The sequence below is a fragment of the Erpetoichthys calabaricus genome, chromosome 7, assembly GCF_900747795.2.
Source record: "Erpetoichthys calabaricus chromosome 7, fErpCal1.3, whole genome shotgun sequence".
Lineage (NCBI taxonomy): Eukaryota > Metazoa > Chordata > Cladistia > Polypteriformes > Polypteridae > Erpetoichthys > Erpetoichthys calabaricus.
The window spans coordinates 19,049,736-19,077,170 of NC_041400.2; the positions used below are offsets into that span (position 1 = coordinate 19,049,736).

The following is a 27,435-nucleotide window of genomic DNA, read 5'->3' on the forward strand; positions in this document are numbered from 1 at the left end:
GCGTGCATGGCTGCCAGTGGCACTGGGACACTAGTGTTTGTTGATGATGTGACACAGGACAGAAGCAGCTGAATGAATTCTGAGGTGTTCAGAGTCATACTGTCTGCTCAAATCCAGCTAAATGCAGTCAAATTGATTGGCGGCGTTTCATGATATAGATGGACAATGACCCAAAACATACAGCCAAAGCAACCCAGGAGTTTATTAAAGCAAAGAAATGGAAAATTCTTGAATGGCCAAGTCAGTCACCTGATCTTAACCCAATTGAGCAGGCATTTCACTTGTTGAAGACTAAACTTCAGACAGAAAGGCCCACAAACAAACAGCAACTGAAAGCCGCTGCAGTAAAATCCTGGCAGAGCATTAAAAAGGAGGAAACACAGCATCTGGTGATGTCCATGAGTTCAAGACTTCAGGCTGTCACTGCCAGCAAAGGGTTTTCAACCAAGTAGTAGAAATGAACATTTTATTTCCAGTTATTTAATTTGTCCAATTACTTTTGAGCCCTTGAAATGAAGGGATTGTGTTAACAAAATGCTTTAGTTGCCTCACATTTTTATGCAATCGTTTTGTTCACCCCACTGAATTAAAGCTGAAAGTCTGCACTTCAACTGCATCGGAGTTGTTTCATTTAAAATTCATTGTGGTGATGTACAGAACCAAAATTAGAAAAAAGTTGTCTCTGTCCAAATATGCATGGACCTAACTGAATATATATACATTTGTGGCTGGAGGTCTGCGGGGGCTGAGGTTGAGTCATGTGTCTTAGAATATTTTTTTTTAATCCACATATTAAATAAGACTTTATAAGCAACACCTTACAAACCACACCTAATCAATGCACCCCCGTCTTACGCCCACCTACCCCCTCTTCTTCATTTGCTATATATTTCTTTTGATTCCTGTATGTCTAATCATTTTCCTCTGATGATGACTCCTAGTAGAAGTTGAAAGCTTCAGAATAGAAAACAATTTCAAGATATGTGACTCATCTTCTCCCTTTGTGGATTTCTAGCTACATTTATAATATATAAACTTTATATATATTTTATTATATATATATAACTAGTGTCTCCTGTGGCTTCGCCCACGTATAAGTGAAACAGGACAGTGAGGAGGGCCCTGCCCAGCTCTCTACTCCTGACGTCATGCTTCTCCCTCCCCTCGGCCCGCAGCTTTTGTTTCGGATTAGCACGAATATATCGCTCCTGCAAGCGAACTATGATTCATAGAGCGATAAGAGAAGTTTCAAAATCAACCGGAATGTTCAAGCAAATTATAGAATAAAAACGATCTAAATCATTTAAGTAGTTCTCTCGTTCGCAAGCTAAGCGGAGGTAAGTTACACCCCGAGGACGGCACGTGAGTAAGGCGGGCCCCATCCCCCTGCTTTCTGCCCACTGCGTCTCTCTCGGATTCGCACAAATAAATCGGTAACGCAAGCAAACTATGATACATAGTGCAATGAGAGAAATCGTAAAATCAACCGCAAAGTTCAAGTAAGTTATAGAAAAAAATCCGATCTAAATCCATTAAGTAGTTCTCTCGTGAAAAGAGGACAGACATACAGGCAGACAGACATTGGATTTTATATATATATTAGAGATATTATATATTTATAAACTTCAAAGATTGGAGTAGACATGAAAAAGAAGCAAAGGTATATGCAGAATGATTCATGACCCCCGACTTGTTTTTTTATCCATACAAAAATGGTCGCTGTCAGGAGTAAGCCAATTTTGTTGCTGAAATTTTTCCATCCATCTGGCCATTTTTTTAGGCTTATTATTTTCTAAATTCAGTGTTTTGACCTTTAAAAACTCACCAATCCATTAACTTGCAGATATCCATTTTCTTGTGGCCACGCTCAATCTAGTTTGTCTTGTGCTGTGGAAAATGACCTCTTGACTGCTGTTATTAAAGTTCTTTATACAAAGCCTATAAATTAAGGCTTCAGACTTCGAAGGGAAGAGTTAAACAGGAGTATTATTTTCTCAGTTGTGGGTCTTTAGTGTTTGGAAAACTACACGCTGGTCAGCAGAAATAAATCACATCCCATCGTTCAAATAATGGTGTGTAAGCTGTTCCTTACCCTTTAGGGTAACATCCATACATTGTTTTTCTGTCTCATGTGAGAAAAATGACAGAACTTAATTAATGGCCTCCCATTCCTTCCCTTCTTTTGCAGAGGAAGATGAATGTGCCAAACCTGACAACGGAGGGTGTGAGCAGAGATGTGTGAACACACTGGGGAGCTACAAGTGTGTTTGTGATCCTGGCTATGAACTGGCTCCAGACAAGAAGAGCTGTGAGGGTAAGGATCATCAGGACATAAGACTGACTTGATGTCTCTTTCTGCAGTAAAATTTGCTGTGGTGGTGAGGTCAACCTCTCTAGTCATTTAACATCTATGCCATAATGCAGAATATGCAAGTTTGTCAGAGTGCTCAATTTCACAATTCTCTTTCTTTAATGAGTTGGTGCACTGGTTAGCAGTAATTCCTTACTGATTCAGCATCCTGGGTTAAAATCTCTTGCCTGGCTCTTGTTTCAGGAAATTTTGCATTTTCAGTATAGCGTGAAGAATAGCATTAAAGGAGAATGTAAAGGGTGGGGGGCCAGCCAGGTACACCATTTAATGAAGCCAAAGTAAGAAAAAAGCTTCACCAAACAAATTAGGAGATGTCTCACGCCCGGTGCAGCAAAGCCTTGCGAGTGTTGTTTGAATCTCAAGTTTCTCAATGAATAATTATTTTCCTCTGAGCTACGTACTCTACTGAATCAGGTTCCTAAGTGAACACCGACTTCCAGTGCCGTTGTTCTTTACATAGCCCCTGCAGTGAAAGGGATGGTACCCTTGGGCAACACTGAATATGTCATCACAGTTCATCTCAGGACTCGTCCTTCTGTCTTCATGAAAAAGAGAAGAAGGCGTTAATGGCCGTGTCTCCACACAAGGTCTTAACTCACTAGAGCCCTGTAGTTACCCACAGTGGACACATGTGCGACAATGGTTTTTACACTGGGTACTCCTAACAACAACATTTAATTACAGAACACATTTTCATACAAATGATGTGCTTTACAGGATGAAGAAAGAGAAAAAAGACAAAATATATAAAAAAATTAAATTAGGGAACACTAATTAACATAGAATAAAAGTAAGATCCAATAGCCAGGGAGGACAGAACAAAAAAAAAAAACTCCAGACGGCTGGAGAAAAAAAATAAAATCTGCAGGGGTTCCGAGACCACAAGACCACCCGGCCCCCTCTAGGCATTCTAACTAACATAAGTGACCTCAATCAGTCCTCATTGTATTCAGGGTTCTCATGGAAGAACTTGATGATGACAGTCATGTGGACTTCTGGCCTTTAATCCATCAGTATAGGGACAACATGGTGCCTTGATTAGGTGGTGGGGGGTGCAGATCGCCACCACAGAAAACCAGAAAAAGAACAGAAGAGGAAGTTGGGGGTTAGCACGGATTTCAGAGCCACCATGAATGATAATGATAATTAATCGAATATACAGAGCATCAGGATTAAACAAAAATGAAGCTATGAGAAAGCCATGTTAAAGTAATGTGTTTTTAGCAGTTTTTTAAAGTGCTCCACCGTATTAGATACAGTAGATAGATAGTGTCATAAAAACGAGACATACTCAGATAAAGGTTTGGGGCAGCCACCCGTATAATCTGGTATCCTGGCTGCAAAAGTCGTTTTCATGCAAATAAACAGCACTGATGTGCATACAACTGAGTCCAAGACAAGACTGAGGAATTAGGACAAAGGGCAGGGTTTTAAAGGGGAAGACAGGAAGTGAGGTCATAAGGATCAGGGACGTGTTCGTTCTCCATTGGTTCGGGCCCGGACGTGACGTCAGAGGGGCTGGAACCAGTAAGGTCTCCTTCCATTGGCTCGGTCCCAGAAATGATGTCACGAGAGCCAGGTGGAATCTCCCGGGAATGGTCTGCAGGCAAGAAAGAAAAAGAGTCAGTGCACTCTGCCACCTCCCGGCATATCTCAGAACTGCCATCACTCAAGCCCTTTAGCTGCCTCCCATGCGCACGTGTGTGACAATAGATAGATAGATAGATAGATAGATAGATAGATAGATAGATAGATAGATAGATAGATAGATAGATAGATAGATAGATAGATAGATAGATAGATAGATAGATAGATAGATAGATAGATAGATAGATAGATAGATAGATAGATAGATAGATAGATAGATAGATACTTTATTAATCCCAAGTAGTCTGGCGAATTTCTATCGGCCAGCTATTCCAGATTATAGGTGCATAACAGCAGAAGGCCGCCTCACCACTTCTTTTAAGTTTAGATCTTGGAATAATAAGCAGACACTCATTTGAAGTTCTAAGGTTACGATTTGGAGTGTAAGGTGAAAGATATTCTGAGATATAGGATGGAGTGAGATGATTTAAGGCTTTGTAAACCATAAGCAGTATTTTAAAGTCAATTCTGAATGACACAGGTAATTAATGTAGTGACAACAAAACTGGAGAGATGTGCTCGGATTTTCTTTTCCTAGTTAAGATTCTGGCAGCTGCATTCTGCACTCATTGCAACAGCACTGAAAGAACAGTGATCCCTTGGTGTCTTTTTGTTTTTTATTTCGCCTTATACAATTTCTCATATTAGGAATTTGTTAGTTTTTGCATACCCCTTGGGGTCAGAGCGCAGGGTCAGCCATTGTACAGCGCCCCTGGAGCAATTGCAGGTTAAGGGTCTTGCTCAAGGGCCCAGCAGAGTAGGATCTCTTTTGGCAGTGACGGGGATTTGAACCAGCAACCTTTGGGATACCAGCGCAGATCCTTAGCCTCAGAGCCACCACTCCACCCCAAGGGGATGGGGTGGGTTTTTTTTTGTCTTTACATTGGTTCCTACAGATGTCTGCATTGGACTGATACCCTGTTCAGAACTGATTCCTTCTTTGCTGCCAGGATAGGGTCAGTCCACCATGACACTGAATTGGATTAAAGTGCGTTTGAGAAAGTAATGTTGTGATAGGTAATGTGGTGTAGAGGGTGAGGCACTGGACTTTAAATCACAAGGCTGTTTGTTAAGATCCTGCCTCTGACTTCAACCCAGAGTAAGTCATTTATTGCATCAGTGCTCTGGGTCTTAAAAAACAGAAATCACTTAATGATAATGAACTTGTAAATTGTCTGTGATAAAGACATCTGCTTCCTATACAGTAAAAATACCAATAACTGCAAATAAATGAGCCATAGTAGAGTGAGAATAACTAAAAAACAAAACCCATCGTTTTGTTGAAACGGAAGATTGCTGCTTTCTCCATGAGAATAAGAGCCACCATGGACACAAGAGGGACAATGACTGGTAAGACTGCAGGTGTCCACTTTTGTAAACAGAAGTGAAGTGAATTTAAGTATTAAGTTCATGCCCTAGGATGAGAGTCTCAGAAAGACAGAATATTAACAGTTGAATATGTTTTCATCCCATATTTTCATTCCAACATCTAGAGGGATAAATTAAAAGAAACAGGTTAATGTGCTTTCCTTTCATATCAAAATTAGTAAGATCAGAATTCTATTTTAGTACAGCCAGTTAAGAAGTGAAAAATGGAAATAGTTATGATATGGTTGTGATTTAAAGTTTGATGATTTTTTTCTGACTCATATTGAGTTTTCAACCCTTTACAATCAATTTTTGGGACTATTTTTAATTAATAATTTGTTTATTATAGTTAAATTATTTTGCCGTTCTTGTGTTTAACCCTGGGCACTGCAATTTTATGAGTGCTTGCTAAGAAAAGTGCTCTATGAGTGACATCATCAGCAAGACAGGATAAGGATCATGTGAATCACTTCCTCATCATCCGAGATTACGGAGTTAAAACAAAGAGTCTGATGCATTATTCTTTAGATTGTGTTCTTAGCAAATGTTAGCTTTGCTAATGAAACATTAACTACAATGTAAAGCACTGATTTTTTGGTTTGACAACTTCCCGGCTACAAATTTTAGCCTGTTTTCTGGTTTACATGTTATATATAATTATAGATAGACTCCTAGATATAGAAATGTTTTAATTATTTTACATTCATGACATTTTTGTTGGTGACAAAATGTCTTTTTCTGTTCATTTTTAAGCTGCATGTGGTGGTCTCCTCACCAAACTCAATGGAACCATTACCACACCAGGATGGCCAAAGGAGTATCCCCCTAACAAAAACTGTGTATGGCAAGTGGTGGCTCCAACACAGTACAGGATTTCGATGCAGTTTGAGTTTTTTGAATTAGAAGGAAATGAGGTATGTAAATGGATTAATTTTTGCATATTTGAAGAAGAAATTTGAGGTTGTTCTTTGTAGCGAATGTTATATTATTGAAATGCATTTCCAGTAACAAAACATTATAATTTAAAATAAAAATTTTAAGGACATGATGATGATAGTCCATCCATCATCTTTTCTGACGAGTTTATCCGTTTGTGTTGTGAGAAGCCCAGGCCTATCCAGAACTATCCTGGAATGGGGCACTAGGGTGACGAAGATGATAATGTTCCAATGAAAAGCCATTACAAAAACAACTTTTATTTCTAAAGCACATTTTCATATACACAATGTAGCTCAAAGTGTTTTACAAGATTTTAAATAGTTGCAACAAAAAATAGGTAAGAATAATAATTAATAAATAACAAAAATTAATTGATGCATATTTACATAAAGTAGATATATCATTAGTAGAAAGGTAGAGTCCTTATTTTTTGGTGCCCAGTCTCTAAAGATGAGTCCATTGATAAGGTCAAGATGGCATCAATATGAGGCAGGTCTTCTATTGAAAAATCTCATTTATACACACTTCACTGTCATGAACGACAGTCCTTTCCAGAAATGGTTTATTTAACAATATTTTAGCAAATGTTCATATATTTGGAATGTTGTGAGCTTATGACTGAATACCTAACATTCAGAATATGCACCACAAGTAATTTTAGATTTAGATATTGTTTGCTGTTGGTTAGTTTGGGTCACCATTGAAGCCCATTATTATCTCCTTTTTCCATAAGCACACAAAATTAGATTTTATACTTAGTCTTCACTACAAACAATGCAGAGTGAGTAAAAAATACAAAATGTATCATGTTTAATTGGAGTATTCATTTACTGTCCATTTATACATTAGTATACAGTAATCCCTCGCTATATCGCGCTTCGCCTTTCGCGGCTTCACTCCATCGCGGATTTTATATGTAAGCATATTTAAATATATATCGCGGATTTTTCGCTGCTTCGCGGGTTTCTGCGGACAATGGGTCTTTTAATTTCTGGTACATGCTTCCTCAGTTGGTTTGCCCAGTTGATTTCATACAAGGGACGCTATTGGCAGATGGCTGAGAAGCTACCCAGCTTACTTTTCTCTTTCTCTTGCGCTGACTTTCTCTGATCCTGACGTAGGGGGATTGAGCAGGGGGGCTGATCGCACACCTACACGATACGGACGCTCATCTAAAAATGCTGAAAGATTATCTTCACGTTGCTATCTTTTGTGCAGCTGCTTCCTGAGACGACATGCTGCACGGTGCTTCGCATACTTAAAAGCTCGAAGGGCACGTATTGATTTGTGCTTGAAAAACAAACTCTGTCTCTCTCTATCTCTCTCTCTCACTCTGTCTGCTCCTGATGGAGGGGGTGTGAGCTGCCGCCTTCAACAGCTTTGTGCCGCGGTGCTTCGCATACTTAAGCCAAACAGCCCTATTGATTTGTTTGCTTTTCTCTCTATCTCTGTGACAGTCACTGCTCCTGACACGCACTCCTTTGAAGAGGAAGATATGTTTGCATTCTTTTAATTGTGAGACGGAACTGTCATCTCTGTCTTGTCATGGAGCACAGTTTAAACTTTTGAAAAAGAGACAAATGTTTGTTTGCAGTGTTTGAATAACGTTCCTGTCTCTCTACAACCTCCTGTGTTTCTGCGCAAATCTGTGACCCAAGCATGACAATATAAAAATAACCATATAAACATATTGTTTCTACTTCGCGGATTTTCTTATTTCGCTGGTGGCTCTGGAACGCAACCCCCGCGATGGAGGAGGGATTACTGTATATTTAAAAAGAGACACTAAAATGAATCAGATATTTTGGACTCGATCTGGAGAAAACCATTAGTGTATTTTACTTAAAACTGTGTAGGAACAATTAGACGGCTCACTGAGCGTCACATTTCTAAAGCAATCCAATGCCTCCTGAAGGCAGTGCTCAGAGTAGGGCTGGTGATTCGAACAGCAAAGAGCAACGGTGCTCTCGTTAACCTGGTCTGACGGAGAGCAAGCTTCTGATTACTATAAACTGTCTACAGCCGAAAAGTCTCCTAAGAAAACCCCTATTAAATATATAACTTTGCATCACATGTGTGGTGGGCACACTTCATGTGTTAGACATAACCTGTTGCAAGAGAAAGCCTTTCTGTAAAACCATATTCTACATTGGTATTTGATAGACATCAATGGGCTAGTGATAAAAGGTGCTCTCTAAGTTACACAGATAGTGTTGGGGTTGACATAAAGTAGAATTTGTGAAAATATGAATTTGCAAGTCATTTGAAGCATTCGAAGTAAGTGGTTTTGCACTCTGCCGCTAAGAGAGCTGATGATGCAGACTTCGATACTCAAAACACCCAAATCGAGCCATGAACAAGGCTACACAGCATCCACCTTGTCACTGCATGTGTAAATGCATAACTAAAGGAAGTTAGCATTATTGTCTAATTGTAAATGCCATGCCAGAATATAGCCACAGTGTTTTAACATTTATAATATCCATAGAACACAATGCTTATCTAAATTTTATCTGCTGTTGTTATGTCATATTGTGATGCAATAGTGAAAATGACAGAATGATATCACAGCAGACAGAAGCACTACTTAAATTCATGGGGCCAAGTACCTGCAGTGGTCTATTTTATTGCTGCTCATTACAATATACAAATTAATCACTAAGCTTTAGTTATCTTGAGCTCTTGAATTGATAAGGGCAATTTTACATTTCAATTTTCTCTCAGTGCCAAGTCTTTTGTTCACGATCATTTTCTGGCTCCCTGTCTTTCCATAGTCATTTTACGTATTTGTTTGATACATGTGTAGAACTGTCCTGAACTTTAAGTGTGCACAAACTGGAGTAAAATTGGACAGTGGGTTTTTAGGAAGAAAACTTCTGGGCATGAGACTTTTCACTAGTGAATTTCTCAAAGATTTAGCGAGTTGTCCCCAGATGTGTCCTCCAGCCCAATGAGACTAACTACCTTTGGACCCACCGAGGTTTCATTTTTTAAAAACTTTCTGTAGTGTACACCCATTTGTTTTCTTTTTCCGTGTCTCGTTCTGGCGTTACTGCCCTTAAAGCAATCGGTGTCTCATTCATTTGATCATTTTCGTTGTCTGATGTGTGTCCTGACAGCCTCATTTGCAATGCACAGATATGTTCAGTTAAACAACATTAGAGTAATTGGAACTGTCATAATGTTAAACGTATTGTTCATAATAAAAAGCCAGAAATAACTATCACATTACTGACATGTTGGCTAATATTTTCTTTTGTGGCATTTTAGTCATAATTATTATTTTATTTTTGTCTTTGAAAGTAAGTCCATGGACTTTTGCTTTTGTACAGTTAGGGAAATTGAAGCTAACTGGTTTACTTTTTCGGAATCAGATTTATGTTTGCAAGAATATTTTTGATGTTTTAGTAAATCCGCTTCACATGGGTTACATTCTTAATGTTATTTCATTCTCGTTCACCGGTGTCTGTGCCTTGAAAGAAAAATAGCTATAATTTCAGTAACACTGAAGAAAAAAAAAAGATTAAAACAAGATTAAATGAAAGTAAGCAAACCCCCCTGGTGGTTTCAAATGAGAGGCTTGACATGTAATTTCAGTTTTTGCTGCCTTCAGCTACTTCATGTTTGTGGAGCATTTACTGTTAGGTGAAGTAATTTGCCCCGGGGTCAGATGGGTGGACAAAGGATACACTGTAAATGTAAATACAGGGAATTGAATGATTTAGTCATTTTTTAAGCACTAACCTCTAGAGAAGGGAGGTTAGAGGCAAAGTAGTATGCTAAACAGGTCAGACGGAGCCATCAGCCTGCATTTCTGTTGACTGCTAAATATCAGAAGGGAAAGTCGCAGGCTCACAGTCACAAGCCGGTGCGCCACTGATGAAGGTTATCAAGCCAAATAGTTGCCTTATTTTTAGTTCTTTTCAGATTGGAAATGACTTTGATTTATTTATTTCTCTCATTCTCAGACATAGTTAGCCTCACCTACTGGTTAATGTAAATTGAAAGAGACGGAATCCATCTATTTTTCTTGTGGCTTCTTTGTTAACATTCAACAAGATTTAAAATGTGCTCCACAAAAGACTTCTTGTAAGAGGGCCCTCTGTTGCTCTTCACAGGTATGCAAATATGACTATGTAGAGGTACGCAGCGGCCTCTCCTCGGATTCCAAATTACACGGAAAGTACTGTGGAACAGAAGTGCCTGAGGTCATCACGTCGCAGTACAATAATATGAGGATTGAATTCAAATCTGACAACACAGTGTCAAAGAAGGGGTTTAAGGCACATTTCTTTTCAGGTATTCCTTTATACTTTTTTTTGCCATTACGTAACTTTTTTTTTCTATTGGTATGAAAATGTATTTCATTAATGTGGAAAAGAGTATTTAAAAAATGTTTTGCCATGGTAATTTATAGAGTTATCAAATGCTCAAATTGCCAATTGTCAATATATAACAATATAATTTTAATACTGAGCAAACAATAAGCAACAGCAGTATGAAAATATCAACGATAATTAAAGATGTATGAATAATGACACAAAATTTACATTAAATCTGAAAAATATATACATACTGCAGTAAACAAGTTATCCTAATATTGTACCTTAACCTTTTTTATCCCATTCATCCTATTTTTCAATTACCCAGCCCAATTAAGCCAATTCAGGGTCACAAGCAGTCGGAGTCTATGCCAGCAATATCAGGGACAAGACAAGAACCAGTCCTAGATGGGACGCCAGTCCATCACATGGCACATTCATGCACATATTCACACTTACTTTTACAGGGACAGCTGAGAGTTACCGCTTAATGTAACTGTGCCCATCTTTGTTTTAGCCTACTGTACATGACATGACATTGTCAAACCAGTTTGTTCCAGTTCAGGCTTGTGAGGATCCTGAGTCTATCTTGGCACCAATAGGTGCCCAATATCAGCAGTTTTCCACCTTTTTCGACTTGTGGACTTGCAGAAGACTGAGGACATTTTTGTGGACCAGGGAGGTAAAAAATATAAAAAGCTTACAGACTCTGCATCATAATTTGTCCAACCAGGGGCTAAAGTGGGAAGACATAAGTGCCAGGACTCTATTTTTAAGTCTGATTTCTTAATAGAGCAGTAGATTCTATCATTCAGATATACTAACATTTGATCGGAGAGTGGGGTCTCCCTGGGAGTTTCAAGTGACTAGATTAGAGTCTAGGGGGTGTGGGGAGATGATGGGGTCCCCCTTGGAATTTTGAGCATCCAGGTTTATTATCATTAAGTCAGAAATGTGGGACCTCCTTTGAGTGTCGAGCATGTAGTTTTAGTAATTTGAGATCAAAGGCATTGGTCCCCCCATGCAGTCACTTGGGTCACCAGTTTTCTGGGTCCAGATTTACTAAAATTACACTGGAGAGTGGATTCCACTTTGGAGTTGCGAGTGTCCAAATTCAATACAAGTCAGAGACCAGAGGAGATGGGCCCTCTTGCAGTTTCATGTGTCCAGACAGAACATGACACCATTTTTTCACTGATTTGCATGGACTGGCAAAATTATTCTATGGACTCTACTGGGCCACGGTCTGGCAGTTGGGAAATGCTACCCACATGATCAGTCAAGAGACCATAGTGAAATTCATGTGCCACAGTTTTAGGGTGAGGGGATTGGGGATGGGGTAAGCAGGGGAGTACAGTATATACAGGCAATAAGGCAATATGTATAAATAATGCAAGAAATAAGAGTAGCAGTATGTAGTGTAAGGCAGCACACGTGTAACATACTGAAGCATAACACATAAACACGCAGGTGGGTACAGTGCAGAGCAGATAAGATCAGGTTGCTGAGAGTTCAGTAACCTAACGGCCCCCGAAGCAGGTGGAGCGTGTGATGAGACTCTGGGAGCGTTTATCAGAGAACAGAAGTGAAAACAGGGGATGAGCTGGATGGCCGGCATCACAGATGATGGATTCAGCCCTCCTTAGACATTGGGTTGAGTAGATCATTTGAAGATGTGATAACTTTCTGGGTTTCTTAGAAGAAAACAAAAGTGATCTTAGAAAACTTGAACTGTTATTTTTGATTTTGTCCCCCTGCATAACTTGTGTTGCTCTAGCAGTGGGCTGAAGGAGAATGGTGTCCAGATTACCCTGGTGCTTGTAAAGTCTCCATTTGTTAGTCTAATCAGTCTGAATGACTCTGAATGAGAACTCATTAGTAAAGATGACCCAGTGCTGTCAACAATGAACCAGTTTACTCAAACGTGGATTCAGATGCAGTTATCATTAACACTGAATCACTGACAGAAATCATAAAGAATACTCTGTGCAAGCCATTAACCCATATCCTGAACTTTCATTCACTGTTCTATTGAGGGCTGTGAAATGCCAGTACAAAGGGGACAGCATCAGCATAGTAGGCATGATCCATTGTTCTTATCTTTGGTACTATTCTGTGCCTCCTAGAAGATACCTGAGAAATGTGTAAACACTACTGTCAGCAAAATTCCATTGTCTCATTTGCACTGTATGTCCGAAATATGCCCCAGTATGCCTGGCTTTTTACCAGCTTCCTAATCTCACTCATTTGTGAGGTCAGTGCCCACCCACGCTGGTCAAAGCTTCCACAGCTAACCAAGATCTGAACCTACCAATGGCTAACATGATGATCTGCCCTCTAGTGGTGGCTGAGGGTATAACAGACATGCATATCCTGTAATTTGTATGTGTAGCCTTGCTGATCACACATGTCGATTTGAATGCATAGCATATTGCATAGTAGTTACTAAGTAAATCTGCTCGTATATTTACATGTGTATATAGTATAAAGCTTATTTCACAAAAAACAATGTTTGTATAACTCCTAAGTAACGCTTAAAAAGAGTGTTTTTTTTCTCCAACATATCTACTCTAATTGTAAATGGCAATATAAAGGTTTTAGTTGTGTCATGAGGTTTGTTACATCAAAAACAGGTAAAGAATACACCATTTACAGTTTATTAGCCGTTATGTTTATTTAGCAGCAAAGTGCTTAACCCGCCAGCTCTTACTCATCTCTGGTACTATTTTGGTACATTTTCTTTCACAGACAAGGAAGCATCCTGCAAAGAGAAAATTTTTGTTTTTGAATCTTGCAAGAACTTGGTGCAGGTTGCCCCGTCAGGCCGAGTACGTATTATTGACAGACTGGTGGCCTCTGAGAGTCTCAGAGGTACGACCACATGTCCTCTGATTAGTTCAAAATCTAACTTACTCTTCTGGGAATGGATTTTTCCTTTACTTTGCCAAACTGAAAATAATCCATTCATAAACTGGGAGACTGTTTTCCTTCTTATGGCAACAAATGTTTTTGTTTTCTCACAACAAAACATTTGTTCTCCATCATTAACACGATTACCTTTCCCTTAAGCTTTGCTGTAATATGGAAAACCGACACCTTGATTTGAACTGTGGTAGTAGCCATTACCAAAATAAAAAAAATAATAATAAAAATAATAAAAGGTAAATGAAATAGAAAACAATTTCAGTCACTTATAAAGCAATGCTGTGTCTGCCAATTTAAACATCTCCATACTAATTAATATTTCATTGGTAGCAGTCTTAGTAATAATAATAAGAAGAAGAAGAATGCATTTTATGTATATAGTGCCTTTCCCATGCTCAAAACGCTTAGCCCAGGTAGCATCAATGAAGTGCCACTGTATTTCATTATCATCAGGAAAACAATTTAGCAAAAAATGTGTTAATTTTTGCATAGTTTCGGACTAAATCAAAGACAAAACAAGATCTTAAAAATGAAGCAATATTAGTTTTATATTATAAAGTGATTGCAGTAATTAAATGTCTTTTACGTTTTTAGGAACTTTTTTTTTGCCTATTGATCTCACAATGCATTATTTTTATTTTTTATTTACCGTATATACTCGAATATAAGGCGAGTTTTTCAGTCACCCAAAATGTGCTGAAAAACTTCACCCTTGGCTTATATTCGAGTCAGGTCCCGCTGCCCCCCCGGTATACGAACAAGCCAGTTTTGTGCACACCGATGATTTCCGTACATGTTCAGTCTCTCCCTGTGCATTCCCTGTGCTGCGAGAGAGAGAGAGACACGCATACGCGCGAGACACACAAACACGCACGCGAGAGAGACACACAAACGCGCGCGCGAGAGAGAGCTACCATATTGTTTTTGTTGACCCTCTTACAGAGCTAGTTTACTGTTTTTCTTTGAAATAAATACTCAAAAACATTTAACCTACTGATGCCTCAATTAATGTATGGTCATTTTATTGGTATTTATTTTGATTATTGAAACTTACCAGTAGCTGCTGCATTTCCCACCCTAGGCTTATACTCGAGTCAATAAGTTTTTCCAGTTTTTCCAGTTTTTGTAGGTAAAATTAGGTACCTCGGCTTATATTCGGGTCGGCTTATACTCGAGTATATACGGTATTTATAAAAGAAGGTGGACCTTTAATTAACAAAACTTAAAGAGAATCAAGTCATTTTAAATGGTTAATCACGCTATTGCATGAAAGTTGCTGTCGTAATAAATACATTAAAATGGCCCATAAAGAGTGTCTAACTATAATGAAACATATATGGGTGATCTCAAAAACAAATGACATAAAGTGAGATAAATATAAGAATGACTAATCTATTATCTGTCATTGATTATTATTGTTATCACTAAGTAAGTACATCGAATTTAAAAAATGTCAGACTTTTATCCTGTTTTTTTATTAATATAAAGGTTTGTGAATGGTTTACAATTAAGGATGCATGAGCTAACACTAAAACTGCAAAAGGTACAAACTATTCACTTATTTAAAAATATTTATAATTAATGCCCATGCCCTCTAAAGTTGGTATTAAAGTGAAGATGGTTTATATCAATGCTGATTGTCAGAATTTTTAAAGCAGATTTCTCAATTTATTTTATCAAAGAGATCTTCTATAGTTAAAGTTTATGGAGTTTTGGAGCAAAACAGGGATTCAGACTCCAGTCTGTCAGAATTCCTTTATTTTTATTTGTTAAAGTTCTCCTACAGTATATCCTTGTTTACTCCAAAATGGACCTGGTTTATCAAATAAATCAGCTTCCCAGATGAACTGAGCATCAACAGGAATATTTTAATAATCAGTAGCGCCTTACATTTACTTGAATGGATATATATGATGCGTCACAACATTTCAGGTGACCTTTTCCAATTCATCCTTTGTCTTTCGTAAATATTATTTACCATTAACAGCACACTGCACGATAACGTGCAGTGAATACATTTGACTTGAGCATTCATAGTTTTCATGCTCTTTCTCTGTACGTTTGCTCAGAGGTTTATACGCTTGCTGCTTCTCCACCCAGCGGGCCGCTTCTTCTCTTTCGTCTGCATCTTTTCACGTTAAAACTGTTTAAGTCAGTGTTTGTGTTACAATTACTTAGTACGTTTCCCTTAATTTTTCACTTAAGCTGGCACTCAAGTCTTCAATCTGCCTCAAGAATGATTTAAGATATGAAGAGGTAGGGGAAGTGACAGTGAAGATGGCAGGGATGAAATGGCGCCCATACGCATGCGCCGCATGGCCGCCCTGCTGGCCGCTGCCGAGAGTTGATTATACAATAAATAAAATAAACAGAAAAATAAGAATAACCTTGGAAGTCAATCATCACCCCGAAACGGATAGTAAACATCACGTAGTATATGTGTACCAGATTTTCAGGTCAATAGGTCAAACTATTTGCAAGCTACAGATGATTTAAAATTCTGGACAAACAAACGAACAGCCACGGTAGCGTATTTTATATAAAGATTACTTTTGGATAAGTGTGGCTAAGTGTGGCCAAGAAATAACTTCCTTCAATCAGTGTGCTCTATACTTTGCCTCAGACCTCTCTGTCAATTGGGTTCCATTACTTGCTTCCTCTGAATTTTGGCTGATCTCCTCATATCATGTATTACAATATCCATCCATCCATCCATTATCCAACCCGCTATATCCCAACTACAGGGTCATGGGAGTCTGCTGGAGCCAATCCCACCCAACACAGGGCGCAGGGCAGGAAACAAACCCCGGGCAGGGCGCAAGCCCACCGCAGTATTACAATGTCATTCTAACCTATAATATACTCCAGTTTGTATCAAAAATTGTAAATCAATAGAAAAGCAGTAAATATTAAATGACTTGACATTTCTAATTCCTCTCATGAAACAAAAATGAATGTGGTCTTCGGCTCTTGCTTGTTTTAGTTGATGATGGATTACCATCTCTACATTCCCGATAGTGTGTAAACCTTTAACTGAAATATTAATAGAATTTGAGAAGAAGAAAGTGTCCACATGTACATCAAAACTTTCCATACCATCACTGTAAAATAGTCATTTTTTTTATAACCAAACTGCATATCGCTAAGATGTTTATGCCATATAACTAAATGAGGATAACAGCATTTCACCATCTCTATTAAACCATTGTTACATTATTGTCCAGAGTAGTCACAAATTAGCCAGGAGGTCATGTTCCTCTTTCTGCTTCCATACCCTATAAGATGTACTGTAGGCATGCAAACTAACCTGGCACTGGACTTTCATTTCCAAGCATGATGAAAGGACAGAATTCATGAATGACATGCCAATGGAGTAAGCAGGTTACCAGTGCTGGTGTAAAACCTAGCCAGCTTACAATGATGGCTGATGTGGTTGCATCTAAATGTCTGCTTCACTTATTTGTCTTTTTTAATCTGCTTCAGTGGCTGCTTTAAACAGGGCATGTTTCCTTTTGCTACCCTTAGCCTTACTTCTAACCTGGCCAAAATTTTCTTAGAGGACTACTTTACTATAAACACAATCTACTGTAACTGCTTCTTGTTGTGATGGAAAGCTAACTCTATTGCAGCTCTCTCACTGTGTTTTCTAAAAATAATATTCTTTTTTGCTTCTTCTGTGTTTTAAAGTGTCCAGATTTATTACAGCAAGCATTGTTCATGAAAAAAATACTTTACATCATCTGCAATTAAAAAAGTGAAATTTATTAAACTGAGCTTAACATGATCTTGTATTCATGATTTCTACCAGGTAGTCATGAAGTATGGTAGTATCTGTGTTACTTATGAAAGGACATGAGTTCTTGGATGAGCTAATTGTTGCAATGTATAATATTAAAGAAAAAGCTTCAAATCTCTAGCATATCAGTAGATCTTAAGGTAAAGTAGAACAAAAATATATACTGGGGTTGAAAAAGATTTCCGGGATTTCAAAATGTAAAATCTCTTTACATACAAAACATAAGTCGGTTGTCTTTTATGCAACATTTGGATTATAGCTCAAACTTGAATGTCATACCTCGGTACAGCACCGGCACTATGAGCTCCTGTCTTAGTGTTCCAAACAACCAAACAATAGTTTCTTTCTGCACAAGTGTGGTGCATCATTTTTTCGGTACATACGTTCACTCTCTATGTTGGTCCAACTCACTAATTCAGTGTTTTTCAACCAGTGTGACAGCTACCCAGGTGTGCCATGGAAATAGTAGTGTAGCACACCCGCGTCTGAACCTGAGAGGGATAAGGTCCTCTAGTATTCAAAACCAGTCTGAAGAGTACAGGACTACGTGGAGATGCTGGCATAAAAGCAGCTTCACAATTGTTATGTTGCAGACACAGCACTTTCAGACGCATCTACTGGTTGGTAGAGTCTGGTGTGTGGTCACCAGCGAGTCTCACAGGGCCGGTGGATAGTGGGCATACAAGATGTCTCTGAGGCAAACAGGTGCAGGCAAAGGGATGAAGAATCTGGGAGATGCCCTCAAAGTGCTCACTAAGTGCCGTGTAGTTCTCCGGTAGTCCCGCCCCTTCAGACAGTTGAGGACGTGTATGAGATGTAATGTTTTTGTGATTAGTAGAATAGTGGTGTGCCTTGCGATGTTTTTAGTTACAAAAAGTGTGCCACCACAGCAACAAACACTGCAACTATGAATTATTTTATACTATTATAATACTAATAATACTATAATATCCATCCATCCATCCATTTTCCAACCCGCTGAATCTGAACACAGGGTCACAGGGGTCTGCTGGAGCCAATCCCAGCCAACACAGGGCACAAGGCAGGAACCAATCCCGGGCAGGGTGCCAACCCACCGCAGATACTATAGTATCTATAATACTAATTATTTTTACACACCCAGGCTTTAAACAATTTAAGGTCCTATTTTAGGAGTGCTTCAAGGCTAGGCTATTGGTCCATTTCATTCAGTAGAATAAATCAGTTAGATCTTCTAAAGTGAAATATGAAGGGGTGCTGACTTGTTGAAAATGAAGTTATTTTTTTTTCCTTTGTTTTTCCTCTTTTTATTTTATTAAGACTGTTTTGTAATACAAGCAAGACTGTTCCATAAACAAAGAATTGACCTGTACCATGGCCTATTTATGTGGTGGATTCTCATGGACTAAATCCCCTCTAGTGGTATAGGCAATCAAGACACCTACACAGTTCTTCATGTTAGCAGACCTTCATGTTATTTCAAGATGAAGAATTAAGTCAGTGCTTAAGCTAGGGGTACTTTTCTCTCTACACCCTCGTCTCCACTATGAAAAAGCATTATTTGTGGTGACCAAACAAATGAGAGCACACGTTCAAGAGGCTGAAATGAGGTTTCTGTACAAGGAGGATATAGACTTCTCTGCTTCAGGGGAAGCTAATTGAAATTGTTTAGGCATGTAGTTAGGACGCCCAGGTGCCTCTTGTGGTAAATGTACCAGCCATAGCCAACCTAGAGAAGACAGAAGGGCAAACCTTAGACATGTTGGAGAAATTATATCTCTCTGAGGATTCTCCAGCACTACTTGTTGATGCTGTGGCCCTCTCAGGGAAAAGCAGAATGAATATAATGATTTATATATGGACAGCTGCAAAGGTTGGATGGGTTCGATGATAGATAGATAGATAGATAGATAGATAGATAGATAGATAGATAGATAGATAGATAGATAGATAGATAGATAGATAGATAGATAGATAGATAGATAGATAGATAGATAGATAGATAGATAGATAGAGTATGTACTCGTGTATAAGTCAGGTCTTGAAACCTGAAAAATCAATCATAAAATCAGACCCCAACTTATACGCCAATTCAAAAATGTGACACTTAATTTTTTTTTTTTGTACATCTTCTTGCCTCCTCCAATCTCTGATCAGTTTCTCAGACACATTGAATTTTGTTGTAGCAGCACAGTTACCAATTTCTTCTGCCACTTCAATGACTTTTAGTTTAAAACCAGCTTCATATTTTCTTCTGATCGAACACTCCATTGTAAATAAGGGATGCTCTTACAACAAAGATGTATGAGGGTGTGAGATACAAACAACACAAAACAGTGCAAACGTCGCTTCGGAATAGTTCAGGTATTACTGTATGGTCACGTAGGCACAATACATAGAAAAAAAAAGGCAGTATGCTCCGTGGTTACTCTCTCTGGTGGGAGGTAGCATATCATAATCTCTTGGATCAATAGCGAGAGTTTTTCGCATTTGACTTATATGACCGACATTATAAAATACTAGAAATTATACTGTAAAATCAAGCTCCGACTTATGTGCGGGAGAACTTAAACACGAGTATATAAGGTAGATAGATAGATAGATAGATAGATAGATAGATAGATAGATAGATAGATAGATAGATAGATAGATAGATAGATAGATAGATAGATAGATAGATAGATAGATAGATAGATAGATAGATAGATAGATAGATAGATAGATAGATAGATAGATAGATAGATAGATAGATAGATAGAAACCCATCCAATTATGGTATCCCCATGATCTGAACCTCTTAAAAGGGACCCCACACAGAGAGCGTAATCTGCAGCAATAGATGTATTGTACCATTACTTGCCTGATTCTTAGGCACAATAACTTAAAACTTTTACATGGTTCTTTTATGTTTTCCTTCTGAACACATGAGTTCTGACATCATCCACAATATCATCATATGTTTGAGAACATTTTGTAAGACATAAACCTTATAATATGAATAATACAGTATCCAAAGTCACTGTGATACAGAGGTTGCATATTTTTCTTTCAATTGTCACATATATTGAGTTTTTCAATATAATGAACATTGAAATCCCGGAATTCTTTTTTTGAATACCAAGTGTAATATCAATGACTGTAAACTATGAAATGTGAAAGGATACAGGTGTTAGCCTCTCTTTATTCCATAGTATCCTTTTCTTGACAAAAAACACTAGCTTTTTTACTTCTTTGTTTCTGTTTGGTTAGGAAATGAACCATTTTAAGTTGGCATGTTGTAAATCTCTTGCACTATCCACAGACAAGGATGAATGTTCCAAGGACAATGGTGGCTGTCTTCATGAATGCATCAACACTCTAGGAAGTTATGTGTGTCAGTGCCGCCATGGATTTGTGCTACATGAAAACAAGCATGACTGTAAAGAAGGTATGTGAATGTCTTTTTTGAGCGGAACACCAATTTTGTCAGTGTATGATGATCATTAAGCTGGGTATATAAATACTCATTGTTTATTTGATGTGATACTTCATTTTGCTGACAAAACTATATACCACTAAATAATTGTGAAAAGTGTTAAGTTTTTTATGTGATTAATAGTAAACATAATATCACCAACTAACCTTTTGGCAAAGTTATCCAAATATATCATCAAATGTTTGTTTAGCATGAAAAGTTCCTACTTCAACTACATCTCAGTAGTTTGTTCTAGTTTGCCACAACTCTTTGTGTTAAGAAACGCTTCCTGGTTCAAGTCTTAAATGCACACCCCCTTATTCTCTATTAGTGTTCATGAATTCGTGAAATGCCATTTAATCGACTGGATGATGAACACACAATCAATTTGTAAAAAGTGCCTCATTTGGGGATCTGGCATGTTCTTGATCTATTATGATAATTTCACCGATTAACTCTGAGGGTTTCTTGGTTCCTGGTTCATTTTTGTGGGAGGGATATGAGATAATCTGTTCTTTTAAAATGCCTTCAGAGTTCCCCAGAGTATTCCTGCAGAGACCTCTGAGGATGTATTTGTCTCTTAAAAAAATCAATTTGCTTGAATATAAATTCTGTACAGTTCTTATCACCTAATAGCAGGGTGTTAAGAGGCCAGCTGCGAGATGAGAATGTGGGGCATAGTGATTTGAGCTCCATGATCAGAGGGACATGGTCGGACATAATAATAGTGTCGTACTTTCAAGATTTGATTATGGGAAAAAAATTGTTACCTATAAAAAAATAATCAGTTCTTGAGTAACAGTGATGTACTGGTGAGAAGAAGCAATATGGTCTTGGGTATGGGTTTAGAAATCTCCATGGGTCTGATAAGTTATTATCAATTACAAACTGTGCAATTATTTTTGCAGCGTTAGATGTTATCACCCATGTAGATGAAGACCTGTCCAGGTCTGGATTTAAACCACAAGTAAAGTATCCAGGCATTATAATTGTGTGTTCAAGTGTTCAAGTTAGGAATGGATGCACAAAAGTTTTGGATGAAGTCTCTATCATCCACATTGGCTATGTAGACATTTATCAACACATGACCAATTTGTAATTGCAAATAAACTAAGTATGGGCGTCTTTGGGAGTGGTAGGGAAACCAAATTACCTGGAGGAAAACAATGCAAACATGACCCAAGTCAAGCTTCAATCCCATGTCCGTGGAGTTTTGATGCATTAGCACGATCCAGTGTGCTACCGTGCCACCAACACATAAGAAGCTCCCACCACTGTATTTAGTTGTTAAAATATGTGATTGGAAACGTTCTTTAAAAATTACTTAGGAGGATGAAACCTGAAGAGGCTTCAAATATGTACAGTGAATTCAGAAAGTGTTCAGACCCCTTTACTTTTTAGACATTTTATTATGTTTCAGCCTTACGCTTAAATCATTCAAATCCAGTTTTTCCTTCATCAAGCAACACTCAATACCACAGAATGACAAAGTGAAAACAGGAGTTGAATATTTCTTTCAAATTTATCAAAAATAGAAAACTGAAATCTCATTGACGTAAGTATTCCTACCCTATTCTTAGTAATAAGTTGAAGCCACATTGGTGGCAATTCCGGCATGGAGTCTTCTTGGGTCTGCCGCAACAAGTTTCACATCCCTGGATTTGGAAATGTTCTGCATTTCTTCTCTGCAGATCCTCTCAAGCTCCGTCAGGTTGAATGGAGACCATCAGTGAACAGCTATTTACAGGTCTCTCCAGAGAAATATTCAAAGAAATTCAAGGTCTCCCCACCTACTTTGAAAACTTTTTACACTGGCAACACAGAGAGCATCCTTACATGGAGCTGCACATCATGATTTGGGAATTGCTCAGTCCGAGATCACAAAGCCCTGTAGAGAGTGACGCATTCATCTGATCTGCAGGACCAGGGCAATTAAAATATTTAGGGACTCTAAACACCCCAGCAACAGACCTTTCAGCCTGCTCAACTCAGGCAAGTAGCAGCGTATCCTAAAGGCAAAGACAGAGAGACTCAAGAGGAGCTTTAACCCTCAGGCCATCAGAATCCTGAAGATAGACACGGCAACAAACATTCAAACCTAAAACTCACGTTAACATATTGCACAGCCACTTTGTAATTTGTACTGTTTTTAATGTTTCAGATTTCAGATTTTAACCTAATTGTAATCTAGTGTAATTTAATTTAATTCATTTTATTTAATTTAGTTAATTTTTATTATCTTGCTCTCAATGTTACTGTTTATTCTATTGTGCATCTGTTTTTGTTTTGCGCAATTTTGGAAAAGAGCAGCTTTTCATTTCACAGCACATTGTATCTGTATAACGAATACACTCTTGAATCTTGAAGATGTTTGGTTGGGCTCTTGCTGGGCAATTCAAGGACATTCCCAGAGGTGATCCAAAGCCACTCCTGTGTTGTCTTTGCTTTGTGCTTAGGGCCATTGTTCTGTAAGAGGGGGAGCATTCAGCCCAGTTTAAGGTCCGAAGCACTCTGGAGCAGGTTTTCATTAATGATATCTTTGTACTTTGTTTCGTTTAGCTTTCCCTCAACCCTGACTAGTCTCCTAGTTCCTGCCACTGAAAAACAACCCCACAGTATGATACTGCAACTACCATACTTCACTGTCGGCGTAGTATCACACAGGTGGTGAGCGGGGCCTGGTTTCCTCAAGACGTGTCGCTAATCTCAGTTTTCATCAGACCAGGGAATCTTGTTTCTCACCATCTGAGAGTCCTTTAGGTGCCTTTTTAAAACCTCCAAGCTGGATTTCATGTGTGTTTAACTGATGACCTCTCTGTCATAAAGCCCAACTCGGTAGAGTGTTACAGTGATGGTTGTCCTTCTGGAAGTCTCTGCCTGAGTGGCCATCAGATTCTTGGACACCTCTAGCCATGACCCTTTTCCCACAGTTGCTCATTTTGGCCAAATGGCTAGCTCTAGGGATAGTTGTGGTTGTTCCAAATGTCTTCCATTTAAGAATTATGAAGGCAATTGTGCTATTGGGAACTTTCAATGTGGGGTCGATTTGAACTTTCTAGGGGTCGATAGCTTCAATAAAAAAATTGGGGGTCAGCAACAGCAAAAATAGACCCCCTTCCTACTGCTGGTTGTTTGTTACTTCAAAATATCTATGATTCCAATAGGTACCTAATTAAGATTTTTTTTTTATCACAGGGGCTGTTGAAATTGTTTGTTAATAAAAGTTTTTATTTCTTCAGATAATAATATGACTGAACCAAAAAAGAAATGCAGACAGTACAGCTTGGACTATTTTTGTTTAATTCTGAATATGTTGATTTTCTCACTTTATTTTTATGTTTAATAAAGTAATTTCAATATTTGTACTTATTTTGAATTTACATATTTATTTCATAAATGTTAAAAATGTAAAACATATTTTTTTGCTTTAATTTTTGTTAGTGCAGGTTTCGATATTAAATGTTGCGCAAGATAATGCCATATTCCGTAGTCCTTTTATCTTTTTCAATCATTAATTACAAGTGATTAAAATGAAAAGTTTGATATCTAGTGAAATATTTAATATCGAGTACTGTACAAATTTATTAATTTGAGTAAGTAAAGTAAATGACTAGGGGGTCGACGGTTTTAAAAGTTTTTGGTAAAGGGGTCTGCGGCTGAAAAAAGTTTGAGAACTCTTGCTTTACACGATCCTATCTCTATGCTTTGCAGACAATTCCTTGAGACTCATCCCTTGGTTTTTGCTCACATTAACATTGTTAGCTATGGGACCTTCCTTAGGTGGGTGTATGTCTAACGTAATCACGTGAAATTGTTTGAATTGATTACGGGTGGTGGACTCTGAAAATCTCAATGATCAATAGAATGGGATGTGATGCACCTGAGCCAAATTGCAAGTGCTGCAGTAAAGGGTCTAAATACTTGCGTAATTCTGATAATTTGTTATCCTCTTTAATAAAACCCCTTGCTGCGTCCAGTGTCCGTATGTGTGTGTGTGTGTGTGCCTTCTGGTGAAGTGCGCATGCGCGGGGCACGGTGTGATGCTTTCAAAGCAGATGCTTCAAAGGCCGCCTGACGCATCACACAAGACAGAGAGGGCGGGACCTATAAAATATCGCACGGCCGATCCAATCGGATTTTGGTAAATGAGGTAAGACCTAAAACATAAAACACGAAAAATCCAATCGGGTACTGAGACACTGAGACCAGCTTCCCCATTGTTGTGCAAGTGTTCACTCTGAGGATGTCACATTTGCGACTAAGAAGCTTGGCCCGGTAAAGTGTCAATCGTTGAAGGGGTTTTCCTAAATATACGAATTTTCAGGATATTACAATACGATGACTTTTAAAAGTGGATTTATTTTCGCGCACATTACATCAGTTGCTGGGGAGAATCTGCTGATTGCCCATTGTTGTGACAGAAAATTAAACGCATATTACGGACAGTAAAGCCAGTATTACTGTCAGAGAAAATTACTGGCATTTTACGGAAAAAATTTAATGAGGTAAAAGGTCCCTTGCCATTTAATATAGACTGTTCCTACTAATGTTTAACAACTACTGTTCTAGCGCCCGTTATTGTAATGGGCTTAATGTCTAGTTTTTAATAAATTTGTAGTTGTATTGATACTAGGCACAGAAGAACATTGCAATGCAAAGAAATATTTTATTTATTCAACCATTAGTGTTGACAAATTTGTTTCATTATTATTTTTTTAGTGGTTCCCACCTTTTCAAACAGAAACTAAATACTTCAGTGCATAGTACTGTAGTTTCCCTCAGAATCACATAAGGAAGACAGTCGTTGGTGGTTCTCAGAACATCCACCGCATCCCTTTTGAATCCAATTTACTGCAGCAATTGATTATGAATTCTGTGGCATATTACACTGATTTAATAGTTGGATATATCTGTTGAATAAACATTATGTCATTTTGCATATGTTCACATTAGTTAGTCCATATATTGCAGCATTTTGCATGTGTTTTCATTTTTTAATCTAAATTTTGATCTCACTCTTCCTGACACTTTTAGAGTCATAGATTTTTAAATAAAATACAGATTACAGTAATATACCCACCTTTTCACTTTTAAGCTTATATTGGCAGTGCCAGGTATGAGGTATGAACCAACCCCGGACATGGTACCTCTTTCATAGTTTCTTCAGATGGAATGTGAAGTTTTATAATTTACTTTGTGATCTTTATTGTTAATTTAAAAAAAAGAAAGAGAGTGTTTTGATGAGTTGTAACAGATATTGCTTTCATCTTCAGTCATGTCTTATCCTCCCTTCTAAACATTAGTTGTTTGAAGGTTTGTGTTAGGATTAGGAGATTAAGCAAACTTTACATGATTTTACTGTAAATTTAACTCCGTCTAAGCAATCACAACCTGGAATCTGAAAAATGCATGTGGTACGGCCAAATCAACATCTTCTATGGGAGACACAAAAACCAAAGTGGGATTTAATATGCATTGCATTGAAGTTATAAAATAAAGCTTAGAATCCCACAATTATGTTAGCTAGTGTAACAAAAGGTGCTATATAGGCATCAACCCGACATAGATGGACACGGGAGGCATGTATAAAATAAATACACTTTTATTGTTCTTCACCTGTTGGGTACGTCTTCCCCGTAATCCCCACAGGCACAACGCTGGTCCCAATTGTACAAGAACACCAATAAGCACACCACACTCCTCTCTTTCGGCACCACCACTCCTCCTCTAAGCTTTGTCCTCCTCCTACTTCCGACTCTGGACACTGAGTGGTGGTTGTTGGTTCCTTTTATTAGGCACCTGAAAGTGCTCCAGGTGTTTGGTTGCCAACATTCGGCTGCACTTCTGGGTTTGGCGAAACTAGTTCCCAGAAGGGTCTAGTAGCTCCTGCTGCAGCACCCCCTGGCGGCGCCTGCGGAACCCAACAGGGCTGCACCAAACTCCGACCCCCATGAAGCCCTGCGGGAGTCCGAGGCACCGCTGCAACCCAGGGAGGCTGCCATCTAGCATCAAGGGGGAGGTATTGGGTCTCCCATTCTTGCTCCCCCGGAACATATGCTGCAGGGGCGTCCCAGCCGCATGCCACACTAGATAACAACTAAATTGAAAGCACACAGGAACTGTAACTTATTTCCCATATTTTTTCTTGTCATCTGCTAGCTCTAGTTGTTACAACAGTCCATTCAGTCCTCAGCGCTGTATCTAATTGGTAAATCCCCTTAACTTCTGGTGTTTAAACGTGTTGATGTCATTGTTTCTGAGATGTGATCTGTCCCGTTTGCTGTTGAAATCATGAGGGGCTTGTGAGCACTCAGAATGTCTTTGGCCTGATTTGGGCTTTGCTTTGTCTTTTCTCATTGCTCTGAGATGGGTTGTGTACTACAGAAATTCTTTCACCATTCATGTATTTTGTTCAGAAGACAACCTAATAGGATCTTTCAACCTAAAGTTTGCCCAGGAAACATGCTGAGGTTCAGACCAAGGCCACTCAAAGTAATATAACGACATGTATTTACCTCAAAACAAATTCATTTGAGTTGTCTCAGTGTAAGGCAGATGGCATAGGGTATTACCTGAATGTCATTAATTAAAGTAGCTGGAGTTCAGCGATGCACTCTGCCCAACAGGACAGACT

General features: G+C 38.4%; 1 protein-coding gene across 4 annotated transcripts in view; it reads left to right on the forward strand.

Moving 5' to 3' along the window:
- Positions 1-27,435, forward strand: part of tll1 (tolloid-like 1) — a 351,180-nt gene that overhangs the window by 279,700 nt on the left and 44,045 nt on the right. For all 4 annotated transcript variants that reach the window (XM_051929770.1, XM_051929768.1, XM_028804997.2 and 1 more), the window contains 4 exons: positions 2,189-2,314; positions 6,140-6,300; positions 10,444-10,624; positions 20,649-20,774. In XM_051929770.1, the coding sequence (XP_051785730.1) occupies positions 2,189-2,314; positions 6,140-6,300; positions 10,444-10,624; positions 20,649-20,774 (594 nt within the window). The remainder of the gene's footprint in view (positions 1-2,188; positions 2,315-6,139; positions 6,301-10,443; positions 10,625-20,648; positions 20,775-27,435) is intronic.